Source organism: Labrus bergylta, chromosome 17 (genome assembly GCF_963930695.1).
Source record: "Labrus bergylta chromosome 17, fLabBer1.1, whole genome shotgun sequence".
Taxonomy (NCBI): Eukaryota; Metazoa; Chordata; class Actinopteri; order Labriformes; family Labridae; genus Labrus; species Labrus bergylta.
In genome coordinates, this window is record NC_089211.1 from 20297142 (window position 1) to 20309884 (window position 12743).

A 12743-nucleotide genomic window follows, 5' to 3' on the forward strand; every position below is an offset into this window, starting at 1 on the left:
GACAGAAGAGTTCTTAAAAACAATTTATTTAAACTTTAGTGAGTATTACATCATCATGAAACCACAGTCACAACACAGTCATTATGAATGACACCCTGGGTATCCATCCCTCCAAATACAAAGGCCAAATGTATTGTCTCTGAGGCTGTTGGGCAGTCGGCCTGCTCCTTATCTCCATTCCCCTCAGCATGCACCGTCCAGGGCAATAAACACATGGAGTGGTCCAGGCGGTTGGGGGGCATATCCCCTTCAAACTTCATAAGGACCCATCTGCTTTTGTCTGCAAACATAATGGATAACATTGGAGGTTTAAACTTCTCAACCACAGTTTTAAATGTAATACAACTTTCTGCGTATGATGTGATAAGGTACAAATATTCAATGACAAGATTAATGAAAATTCTATTACCAGTGTTGAATCTATACATGGAGTTGGTCGCTCCTTCTGCTGTCAATCCCCCAAAGATATAGATGTTCTTTCCCAAAGCCACAGCTGAGTGGGCTGCTACTCCTGGTGGGATATCTCCTTTGACTTGCACCTTCTCCCACTTCATGATCTCTTTGAACAGTAGACACTTTGTTTTATTTTTTTAATCAAACAAACATGACATTCCCAAGTTTTGAGGCTCTTTATTTTAATCTTGTATTATCATTTAGAAAACTTTGAAAATAGATTTTAATTTTATTAAATCACACACAAAACGTATTACACTTCAGGAGTGATCAGTCTTACTTGTATCGAGAGAGAACACGTCATTGTGGAATTTGTCCCCGGCCATGCCCCCATGGATGTAGATCTTTGAACCTGCTGCTACGATAACATGGCCATGTTTGTCTGGCGGCTGTCTGCCTTGTGTTTCCGGTTGGGACCAGGCGGAAGAGGCTGGGGGGTAATTAAGATAAAAGTGATCTCATATTCCCGTATTGCTGTCTGTGTCATAAAACAGACTGAAATGAAAACGAATGTCCTTATATGACCTACAAAAGCAAACAACTCTGATTGTTTCTATACTTTGTCTTTTGAACGCCTGTAACTATTGCAGCGGGGTAGGTGTACCAGGTGATTTACAGCTCGCTGCAAAGGAATTTCCATGGAAAATATTCACAATCAGTGATACGTTTGACTGTTTGAAGAAAGTAGCATGAGATTTTTTGTTAAAAACAATTTTTATACATGTACAGGAAAAAAATCAGCAGTGAAATAAGATGTACTGTTTTGTCCACAGAGAGCGCCAAAATTGACATAAACTGAAATTACTAACAGGATCTTTCACAAACAAATAAAAAAAAAGAAAAATTGAGAATTGAAATAGAAACCAAACATCAAGTTAAATGGAAAGACGCTGTATGTCCAGCATTATTCAACAAACAAAAAAAATGATGCCTGATTGTGTGGCAGAATTGTGTCAGAGTTCCTTGTAACACAATATACCAAGAAGAAATAATGACTGGGAGTTGGAAACGCAAGAATATACAACATGTTCATAAGCTTTGCATGTGATACAAAGTTTCACCAGTGCTTTCCAACAGGTGAAACATTTCTATCATTGTGGAATCAGTGGCTAATACCACTGTAAAGCTCTGTATGATACACCTACTGTATGTTGAGCAGCTGGTTAATTAAACACAAACCTGTATCAAAGACGTGAAGTGTGGGGTCTGCGACAGGTGCAGCTCCTGCTTCCCCACCCGAAAAGACGTACAGTCTGTCCCCGAGGCAGGCGGAGCTGGTGTGGTATGTTCTCGGGCTGGGGGGTTTACCATTCACAGATACACTCTTCCAGGAAGACCCACTGTCTGGTCACACAGGAATAATTGTTCATGTACAATAATATTAGTCTGTCTGTTCAGAAATGGGAACATCACTGGTTAAAAAAGAATTAAAAACAAAAATTACATTAATAGAGTTATTTATATACCTGAAAGATTACAAACTTGTCTGAAGGAGGGCAGAGAGACTTTAGTTTTTCACTACATCAGATAATTCCAAAGTAACATACACAGTATATTAGCACCTCTTCTTCATGTGAATTGGAATTAGTCAGGGAAACCATCTGAAAATAAGAGAGTACTGGATTCATTTGAATTGGGATTTACCTGTTAGCTGTACATTCTGGATACAATTGCGGTTGCCGCTCTGCTGTGCCCCTCCAAATACCCACAGGCTCTGAGGACAGCTTTCTGGGACAAAGCAGCAGTGTTCATACTGCGAGTCCAAACCCTCCCACTCTGGGATGTCCCACTCATGATTATCTGGGGGAGTCAGAGAGAGGAAAAATACCCCAAAAAATGTCTAACAATATAGACGACATGGGAACACAGATGACACTTCAAAGTAAACAACAATGATAAACACCTTTTAGCAATATGGTTTTTCACAATCAAAGTCAGTCAAAATTTTTGAAATTGCTTGTAACTGCAGACATAATATCTCTGCACAGTCTCTTTCAATTACCTAGATCAGTGGTTCTCAAACTATGGTATGGGCTCCCTGTGGTGGTACGCAAAGAAATCTCCACAATATAAAAAACAAACCCGATCAGCATAAAACCACAATTTTTGTATCTTGTATCTATTGGGTTGTATTTATATCAAATGTGTTTTCCCCTCTAAATTAATCTAGTTTTTGCAACAAACAACTTTAATCTGCTCAATTTATGCTCACGCACACACATAAACAACAACAGGAGTACGCCTCGCGTTTTGAAAAGTTCCACTCGATATTCCGTTATAGTTCAGTACTGAAACAACAGCAAACAGCTGTAGGCCTACATTCACAGATATTCTGTAAATGTAGGCCTACAGTAACAGATATATGAACAGATATATTATATTCTGTGAATGTAGGCCTACATTAACAGATATATTAACAGATATATTATATTTTGTGAATGTAGGCCTACAGTAACAGATATATTAACAGATATATTATATTTTGTGAATGTAGGCCTACAGTAACAGATTAATGTATGTATTTCCAAACAGGTTGTTGGTCTAAAGTTGTCATTTTAATTTTTCTGCACTTTTGTGTGTGCAAGTTCTAGCGCTAACCATTAGTAGGCCTACAGTGTGCCTGCCAGCAGACAATAATAAATAATATTCTTTTTTTATGAATTAATTTGCCTCTTGCATTAAAAATACGTGTTGAAATTGGCCTACAGTGTATTACAACGTCTAACTAAGCATTACTAGTCTTAAATAGGAAGATTAAATATGGAAGATTGAATGTAAATGTGCAAAAACAGAGTTGTAAATGGACAGTATTGACATAAGTTAAAGTGCATGAGTGTAGACATATTATAAGCAGAAACTATTCAATATAACCGCGAGTAGACAGACAAATGAAGTGAACATGAGTGCAGGGATAATTTGTAAATTTAACAAAATTGAACAACCTTAATACAAACGTGTACAAATGTAAACATTGTAGCCTGTTTTCAATTTGCGGAGTTAATATGACATTAATGATAACAACTTTGGCATCCATATGTGCACTTTTGTCTCTTATCAAGTTCATTCACATTTAATTAGCCTATAACCTCTATTAGCCTAACCTATAGTCTGTAACCTATAGCCTGTAACCTCAGGTGCAATCAGAGATAATAAGTGCAATAAGAAAACTTATTTATATTTTCATTTCATTGTACAGTGTTCCCCTTGTTATTTTATTTTGTATTATATCTTTGCTTTAATACAGTGTATAACTTCTGTAGTTTATTTTAAATCACTTAGCTGTTACTACAACTTTTTTACTTTTACATTTTTTATACTTTTCTACTCTTTTTTTTCTTCTTACAATGCTAGTCTATCTTATATATAATTTTAACTTTTTTTTGTAGAAGCTGACTCAGGGAGAAACGCACAAGAATTCCAACATACCTGTACTGTCCTGTACCTGTGCAAATGGCACTAAACATCTATTCTATTCTATTCTATAAGCCTCCATGAAAATCCAGAGTAATAATAAATGTAAATAGAAATACACTAACTCAATTAAACCACTTTATGTGGTAGGCCTAATCAAAATGATAATAACACAGCAATACTTAGCCTATTACTGTTTGTAAAAGAAGATAAGATAAGATAAAACTTATTTGATCCCCCATTATGGGGACATTTTTTTGTTACAACAAAATGTTGATTCAAAAAACAGGAATAATAATAATAATTTATTTGCAGATACTGGTCTCAATCCGGCCTAACATATTTCAATAAAGTAATAGTTTTTAATCCAGTATTTACTCAACCAAGGCTATCAATTGATATTTTGGTTTCTAACTGAGATATTCTAAGTGTCTTCAATATCCTTGCGCATAAATAATTATCCTAATTGGGTTAATCCAACTTGGGAAATAAAAAGACAAAAAGGAAAAAGCAGCATATTGTAAATTATGAATAATTTCTACATGAATAATTGTATTTTTTTACTGGATTAGCTGTTATGTTTTTTGGTATATGATGTTTGACACTCCCTCCGGCATTCATCTTGTAGTGCCATAGTTCTACTTTCAATTTTAGGGAGAAAAAAGTGGTTGGGGGGCATATCCCCTTCAAACTTAATAAGGACCCATCTGCTTTTGTCTGCAAACAGAATGGATAACATTGGAGGTTTAAACTTCTCAACCACAGTTTTAAATGTAATACAACTTTCTGCGTATGATGTGATAAGGTACAAATATTCAATAACAAGATTAATGAAAATTCTAGTACCAGTGTTGAATCTATACATGGAGTTGGTCGCTCCTTCTGCTGTCAATCCCCCAAAGATATAGATGTTCTTTCCCAAAGCCACAACTGAGTGGGCTGCTACTCCTGGTGGGATATCTCCTTTGACTTGCACCTTCTCCCACTTCATGATCTCTTTGAACAGTAGACACTTTGTTTTATTTTTTTAATCAAACAAACATGACATTCCCAAGTTTTGAGGCTCTTTATTTTAATCTTGTATTATCATTTAGAAAACTTTGAAAATAGATTTTATTTTTTTAAATCACACACAAAACGTATTACACTTCAGGAGTAATCAGTCTTACTTGTATCGAGAGAGAACACGTCATTGTGGAATTTGTCCCCGGCCATGCCCCCATGGATGTAGATCTTTGAACCTGCTGCTACGATAACATGGCCATGTTTGTCTGGCGGCTGTCTGCCTTGTGTTTCCGGTTGGGACCAGGCGGAAGAGGCTGGGGGGTAATTAAGATAAAAGTGATCTCATATTCCCGTATTGCTGTCTACGTCATGAAACAGACTGAAATGAAAACGAATGTCCTTATATGACCTACAAAAGAAAACAACTCTGATTGTTTCTATACTTGGTCTTTTGAACGCCTGTAACTATTGCAGCGGGGTAGGTGTACCAGGTGATTTACAGCTCGCTGCAAAGGAATTTCCATGGAAAATATTCACAATCAGTGATACGTTTGACTGTTTGAAGAAAGTAGCATGAGATTTTTTTGTTAAAAACAATTTTTATACATGTACAGGAAAAAATCAGCAGTGAAATAAGATGTACTGTTTTGTCCACAGAGAGCGCCAAAATTGACATAAACCGAAATTACTAACAGGATCTTTCACAAACAAATAAAAAAAAAGAAAAATTGAGAATTGAAATAGAAACCAAACATCAAGTTAAATGGAAAGACGCTGTATGTCCAGCATTATTATAAACAAAAATTACATTAATAGAGTTATTTATATACCTGAAAGATTACAAACTTGTCTGAAGGAGGGCAGAGAGACTTTAGTTTTTCACTACATCAGATAATTCCAAAGTAACATACACAGTATATTAGCACCTCTTCTTCATGTGAATTGGAATTAGTCAGGGAAACCATCTGAAAATAAGAGAGTACTGGATTCATTTGAATTGGGATTTACCTGTTAGCTGTACATTCTGGATACAATTGCGGTTGCCGCTCTGCTGTGCCCCTCCAAACACCCACAGGCTCTGAGGACAGCTTTCTGGGACAAAGCAGCAGTGTTCATACCGCGAGTCCAAACCCTCCCACTCTGGGATGTCCCACTCATGATTATGTGGGGGAGTCAGAGAGAGGAAAAATACCCCAAAAAATGTCTAACAATATAGAAGACATGGGAACACAGATGACACTTCAAAGTAAACAACAATGATAAACACCTTTTAGCAATATGGTTTTTCACAATCAAAGTCAGTCAAAATTTTTGAAATTGCTTGTAACTGCAGACATAATATCTCTGCACAGTCTCTTTCAATTACCAAGATCAGTGGTTCTCAAACTATGGTATGGGCTCCCTGTGGTGGTACGCAAAGAAATCTCCACAATATAAAAAACAAACCCGATCAGCATAAAACCACAATTTTTGTATCTTGTATCTATTGGGTTGTATTTATATCAAATGTGTTTTCCCCTCTAAATTAATCTAGTTTTTGCAACAAACAACTTTAATCTGCTCAATTTATGCTCACGCACACACATAAACAACAACAGGAGTACGCCTCGCGTTTTGAAAAGTTCCACTCGATATTCCGTTATAGTTCAGTACTGAAACAACAGCAAACAGCTGTAGGCCTACATTCACAGATATTCTGTGAATGTAGGCCTACATTAACAGATATATTAACAGATATATTATATTTTGTGAATGTAGGCCTACATTAACAGATATATTAACAGATATATTATATTCTGTGAATGTAGGCCTACATTAACAGATATATTAACAGATATATTATATTCTGTGAATGTAGGCCTACATTAACAGATATATTAACAGATATATTATATTCTGTGAATGTAGGCCTACATTAACAGAATCACTCACATTTAATTAGCCTATAACCTCTATTAGCCTAACCTATAGTCTGTAACCTATAGCCTGTAACCTCAGGTGCAATCAGAGATAATAAGTGCAATAAGAAAACTTCCAGACAATCTAACTCATCTGATGTAACCTCAGGTGCAATAAGAGATAATAAGTGCAATAAGAAAACTTCCAGACAATCTAACTCATCTGATGTAACAGCCTTCACTTTAAGGTCACTGACTAGTCACATGCATATTACACAGGGTTTGTACAATTCTCAAACATTGTATTGAGTCATCATTAGGCTACTACTCATGATGTCATGATTGTAACACAGCAAACCACTTTAAGTCTACTTCCAGTATCGGTGACATTGCCAAGATGCGGGAGTGCCAGCATGTCGCGGGGCTTTCCAACGAGCAGCCGCTCAGCCAATCGCGGGCCTCTCCGATTGGGGAAGAAGTGACGGCTTATATATGGAAGAGAGCGCGGTTCATTCAACATCACTTCACAGACGGGGAAAAAAACACTAAGAGACAGAAGAAGACGGACACGCTTTGGCGTTGAGAGGCTGGTCCTATCCGAGACGACGTGAAGGCTGTTAATTAATTGACGACATTGTTATTCAGGTACGTGGAAACATTTCTTTGAATACGATAATGTGACGACGTTGTATTTTTTCACGTTGTGAAACAATTTTCATTCTGACCAAGCAAGCTGAGGTAATAATAATAATAATAATAATAATAATAATAATAACTTTATTTATATAGCACCTTTTAAAAACACAGGTTTACAAAGTGCTTTGACAAACAGCAAGAACAAAGCAAACTAAACCAAACACAGAAAAACATTAACAACAGTAAGAATATAACAGATGCAAAATACCAAAAATAATTAAATACAATTCAACAGAAAAGAACCCAAAGTGCACGATACACAACCAGACATATATAACCCAACCATCATAAGAACCATCATAAGAACCATCATAAGAACCCAGGAACACAAGAACCCAAGAACACGAGCTGAGACCAAGAGGACCAAAGATTTAGAAAGATGTAAGAAACTAAGAGATAAAAGCAAATAAAAAGCAATGAGAAGGTAAGCGTAGTAAAAGAAATAAAAACAAGTGGTTAAAGGATCAAAAAACCCAAAACTATAATATTAATAAAAATAAAAATTAACTATAAATACAAAACATAAATAGACAAAGTAAGTAAGATCAGAAATTACCAAGTTAAAACACAAGAGGAGATTAAGATATGAGCATAAATACGAGATAAGACCATAAATAAAAGACAGTAAGAAGTAGAAGAAGATAAAAATAGTAAAACCAGTAAGAGTCTGTAAAAGTATGTTTTAAGAAGGGATTTAAAAGAATTGAGGGAATCTGCAAGTCTTATCTCCTCAGGGAGGTCGTTCCAAAGTCCAGGGGCCCTGACTGAAAAGGCCCGGTCACCTTTAGTTTTAAGTCTGGACTTTGGAACGACCTGGAGGGCCCCACCCGAGGATCTAAGACTGCGGGCTGGCTCATATGGTGTCAGTAACTCTGTTATATAGCTTGGAGCCAGCCCCGTCCGTGCTTTAAAAGTAATGAGTAAAATCTTAAAATTGATTGTAAAACGTACAGGAAGCCAGTGTAATGAAGCTAAAATTGGAGTGATGTGATGTCGTCTGTTACAACCAGTAAGAAGCCTAGCTGCTGCATTTTGGACCAGCTGGAGGCGAGACAGTGACTTATTTGTGATTCTGGAAAAGAGGGAGTTACAGTAGTCAAGTCGGGAGAAGATGAGGGCGTGGATGATCTTTTCAAGGTCTCGTTGGGTTAGGATTGTTTTAATTTTGGAGATGGTGCGTAGATGGAAGAAGCTTGATCGGACAACTGTTTTGATATGGGATTCAAAGGTGAGATTGCAATCGAATGTTATTCCTAGATTTCTGGCGGTGGGTTGGACATTGGTGAATAAGGGACCGAGGCTGCTCTTTGAGATATGAGTGGTGTTTGGCGGGTTGAATACTATGATTTCAGATTTAGAATTGTTCAGTTGGAGAAAGTTTTGCGCCATCCAGCAGTTGATATCGTTTAGGCAGTTTCTGACAGCAGCTAGGCTCCTAGGGTCCTCAGGTCTCAAAGGAAGGTATATCTGTGTGTCGTCTGCGTAGCAGTGAAAGGAGACATTGTGGCGTTCAATTATTTGGCCAAGAGGCAGCATATAAATGGAGAATAACGATAGTGACGATAGTGATATATAGTAGTGACGATAGTGATATATTTTACCAAACTTACTTCTTTTTTTTTAATGCATATAGTTAAACAATGTGATAATAATGACAAAGTAGCTGGCCCTTGTGATTAGATATGTTGCCTTGCATGTCTGCTAAGCACGCCAACGTGGTTAAGCTAGGTACCGGCGGATGGGGAGGGGGGAAGGGGGGGGGGAAGTAGCCAGGGGTGTTAACAGTGAAAAAGAGGCGGTGTTGCTCCACCCAGTTGACCCCATGTTCTTTTTAAGACTTTGACATTTTGTGATTTCTTTGGCTAAAAAAAAAAACACGCTTCTCTCACACAATGACTCCAAATCCCAGAAAATGACACTCCATCATTGTTTGACACTAGCTTTGTGAAATGGTAGACAGCTAAGGTAAAGCCACATTGTTCTAATGATTTGTTTCTTTCTGTAGATTTTTTTTTTCACATACTGGAGTATAAGCAAGCCAAGATGAAGCTGCTGTGGGTTGTACTGTTGGTTGCCGGCACCGTGTTCGCCGACAACGACGACAAGAAGGACAGCGTGGGGACTGTGGTTGGAATCGACCTCGGGACCACCTACTCATGGTAAATAGAGACAAAGTGACAGCTGTCTTGATTGTTTTACACGCAACTTTTAAATGTGGATAACACTAATCATTTCTTAATTGTTTTTTTTTTTTTTTCCTTTTTAGTGTCGGAGTGTTCAAGAATGGGCGTGTGGAGATCATCGCCAATGACCAGGGTAGCCGCATCACTCCATCGTACGTGGCCTTCACCAGCGAGGGTGAGCGTCTGATTGGCGACGCTGCCAAGAACCAGCTGACGTCTAACCCTGAGAACACCGTCTTCGATGCCAAGAGGTTGATTGGGCACACTTGGGGAGACTCGACTGTGCAGCAGGACATCAAGTACCTGCCGTTCAAAGTAAGTTTCCGCACTTCTTGACGTTACTGTTAAGAGTCTTAAGGTCCTTTTTTGGTATCGTTTGAGCTTCATTCTCTGTTTGTAACATTGATTCATGTTCCTTTTTAGGTAACTGAGAAGAAGAGCAAGCAACATATTCAGGTAGACATTGGTGGTGGCACGATGAAGACATTTGCTCCTGAGGAGATCTCTGCCATGGTGCTGACTAAAATGAAGGAGACTGCTGAGGCTTATTTGGGCAAGAAGGTACAAACACATGAAAAAAATACATTTAAAATATGTACCTCATCAAAATGATGTTCAATCAAAGCAAATGAGTTTATCTTTTTTGTCAGGTTACACATGCTGTGTTCACTGTCCCTGGCTATTTCAATGACGCCCAGCGTCAGGCCACTAAGGATGCTGCAACCATCGCTGGTCTGAATGTCATGAGATTCATCAATGAGCCGTAAGTTTTGAATGAAAATGATGTTTGTTGTTGTGTTTGTAAAATATTTCCCTTCATTTTTGTATTAACGTATCTTCCTTTTTTTTTTTTAGAACTGCTGCCGCCATTGCTTACGGTCTTGACAAGAGAGACGGCGAGAAGAAAATTCTCGTTTTCGATCTTGGCGGTGGCACCTTCGACGTCTCCCTGCTGACCATCGACAACGGTGTGTCTGAGGTGATGGCAACCAGTGGTGACGCTCATCTTGGAGGTGAGGACTTCGACCAGCGCGTCATGGAGCACTTCATCAAGCTGTACAAGAAGAAGACCGGCAAAGATGTGCACAAAGACAACAGGGCAGTGCAGAAGCTGCGTCGTGAGGTCGAGAAGGCAAAGAGGGCGCTGTCCGCTCAGCACCAGGCCCGCATTGAGATCGAGTCCTTCTTTGAGGGAGAGGACTTCTCTGAGACCCTGACCCGTGCCAAGTTTGAAGAGCTCAACATGGTAAATAATTGAACCAACATTTTGGTTATAGAAAAACTGTAACTCTAGTATAATGTTACCCTCTTGTTTATGAAACATGATTTACTAACAGTTGAACCTTTTTTCTTTCTACAGGACCTGTTCCGTTCCACCATGAAGCCTGTGCAGAAAGTACTGGAAGACTCTGGCCTGAAGAAGCCTGACATTGATGAGATTGTCTTGGTTGGAGGCTCCACCCGTATCCCCAAAATCCAGCAGCTGGTGAAGGAGTTCTTCAATGGCAAAGAGCCCTGCAGAGGCATCAACCCTGATGAGGCCGTGGCATACGGAGCTGCTGTGCAGGCTGGAGTGCTTTCTGGAGACAAGGACACTGGTAGGTTATCATCGTCTCACATCATTTAATTTAATTCTAATTCGCTGAACTAGCTTTTATATTGTGTACTAATAATGTTCCTATCTTACAGGAGATATTCTTCTTCTGGACGTGTGCCCCATGACTCTTGGTATTGAGACTGTTGGAGGAGTGATGACTAAACTGTTCCCCAGGAACACTGCGGTGCCTTTAGAGAAATCCCAGATCTTCTCTACAGCTTCTGATAACCAGCCCACTGTCACCATTAAGGTTTATGAAGGTAAGAATTGTGCATACCCAACATGAAGAAAAAAAAGTTTAAAAATAGCTGTTTTTTTTTTTTTGGTATGCAGAAAAAAAAATGGAATTTTGCAAAAGTTTATTCATTGATTCTGTCTCTAGGTGAGCATCCTCTCACAAAAGACAACCATCTGCTGGGCACATTCGACCTGACTGGCATCCCTCCCGCCCCTCGTGGTGTGCCACAGATTGAGGTCACCTTCAAGGTCGATGTCAACGGTATCCTGCTTGTCACAGCCGAGGACAAAGGTACAGGCAACAAGAACAAGATCACCATCCCAAACGACCAGAACCGCCTGACGCCAGAGGACATCGAGCGCATGGTGAACGATGCAGAGCGCTTCGCCGATGACGACAAGAAGCTGAAGGAGAGGATCGACGCCCGCAATGAGCTGGAGAGCTACGCTTACTCTCTGAAGAACCAGATCGGAGACAAGGAAAAGCTCGGCGGCAAGCTGTCGGATGAGGACAAAGAAATCATTGAGAAGGCACTAGAGGAGAAGATTAAGTGGATGGAGTCACACCAGGAGGCTGAGCGGGAAGACTTCCAGGCTAAGAAGAAGGAGCTTGAGGAAGTGGTACAACCAATTATCAGCAAGCTTTACGGCAGTGCAGGAGGACCACCACCAGAGGGCGCAGAAGCCGAGCAAGACGACTTCTTGCCTCTCTGTTAGTGGCACTTAGATGTACATAATGAACAGATGACACCCTGGGTATCCATCCCTCCAAATACAAAGGCCAAATGTATTGTCTCTGAGGCTGTTGGGCAGTCGGCCTGCTCCTTATCTCCATTCCCCTCAGCATGCACCGTCCAGGGCAATAAACACATGGAGTGGTCCAGGCGGTTGGGGGGCATATCCCCTTCAAACTTCATAAGGACCCATCTGCTTTTGTCTGCAAACATAATGGATAACATTGGAGGTTTAAACTTCTCAACCACAGTTTTACGACAATTGAAGACAATTTACAACGATTAAAGTGTGGCCAGCGGGGACAGACTCTGTATTTCAGGACAAGTTCCATCACACAGACTGGAGTATGTTTGCTTCTCAGGCTACCTTGGGCTCTCACACAGACATTGACACCTACACTTCTTCTGTGCTGGATTATATCAACACCACCATCGACAGTGTTACAACATGGAAGCAGATCACCACGTACCCAAATCAGAAGCCATGGATGAACAAGGAGGTGCGTCTCCTGCTGAAGGCCCGCAACAC

General features: G+C 39.5%; 2 protein-coding genes across 3 annotated transcripts; one reads left to right on the forward strand and one right to left on the reverse strand.

Annotated features, from left to right (window-relative positions):
• Window positions 1-53: 53 nt before the first annotated feature.
• LOC136183210 (rab9 effector protein with kelch motifs-like) lies at window positions 54-3917 on the reverse strand. Its single transcript, XM_065965836.1, has 6 exons — window positions 3896-3917; window positions 2098-2253; window positions 1633-1797; window positions 734-883; window positions 410-559; window positions 54-280 (listed from the first exon to the last, which is right to left on the reverse strand). The coding sequence occupies exons 1-6, from the start codon at window positions 3915-3917 to the stop codon at window positions 54-56; spliced, it is 870 nt and encodes a 289-aa protein (XP_065821908.1).
• A 3252-nt stretch (window positions 3918-7169) lies between these two features.
• LOC109979753 (endoplasmic reticulum chaperone BiP-like) lies at window positions 7170-12227 on the forward strand. 2 transcript variants are annotated; one of them, XM_065965419.1, is made up of 9 exons: window positions 7170-7412; window positions 9469-9622; window positions 9730-9961; window positions 10070-10207; window positions 10297-10409; window positions 10502-10892; window positions 11007-11244; window positions 11336-11503; window positions 11626-12227. In XM_065965419.1, the coding sequence occupies exons 2-9, from the start codon at window positions 9507-9509 to the stop codon at window positions 12195-12197; spliced, it is 1968 nt and encodes a 655-aa protein (XP_065821491.1). In that variant the 5' UTR covers window positions 7170-7412; window positions 9469-9506; the 3' UTR covers window positions 12198-12227. The 2 variants fall into 2 exon arrangements, with proteins under 2 accessions (XP_065821491.1, XP_065821490.1); XM_065965418.1 differs by lacking the exon at window positions 7170-7412 and adding an exon at window positions 7513-8691.
• The last annotated feature ends 516 nt before the right edge of the window (window positions 12228-12743 follow it).

Coding starts and splice junctions, on each gene's coding strand:
- LOC136183210 (XM_065965836.1), bottom strand. CDS start 3,917: ATGTTTAGTGCCATTTGCACAG. Junction 2,254..3,895: donor GTTTAGTGCCATTTGCACAG/GTACAGGACAGT, acceptor TGACTCCCCCAG/ATAATCATGAGTGGGACATC. Junction 281..409: donor CATGTATAGATTCAACACTG/GTAATAGAATTT, acceptor TTATGTTTGCAG/ACAAAAGCAGATGGGTCCTT.
- LOC109979753 (XM_065965418.1), top strand. Junction 10,893..11,006: donor AGTTTGAAGAGCTCAACATG/GTAAATAATTGA, acceptor TTCTTTCTACAG/GACCTGTTCCGTTCCACCAT. Junction 11,504..11,625: donor CACCATTAAGGTTTATGAAG/GTAAGAATTGTG, acceptor TTCTGTCTCTAG/GTGAGCATCCTCTCACAAAA.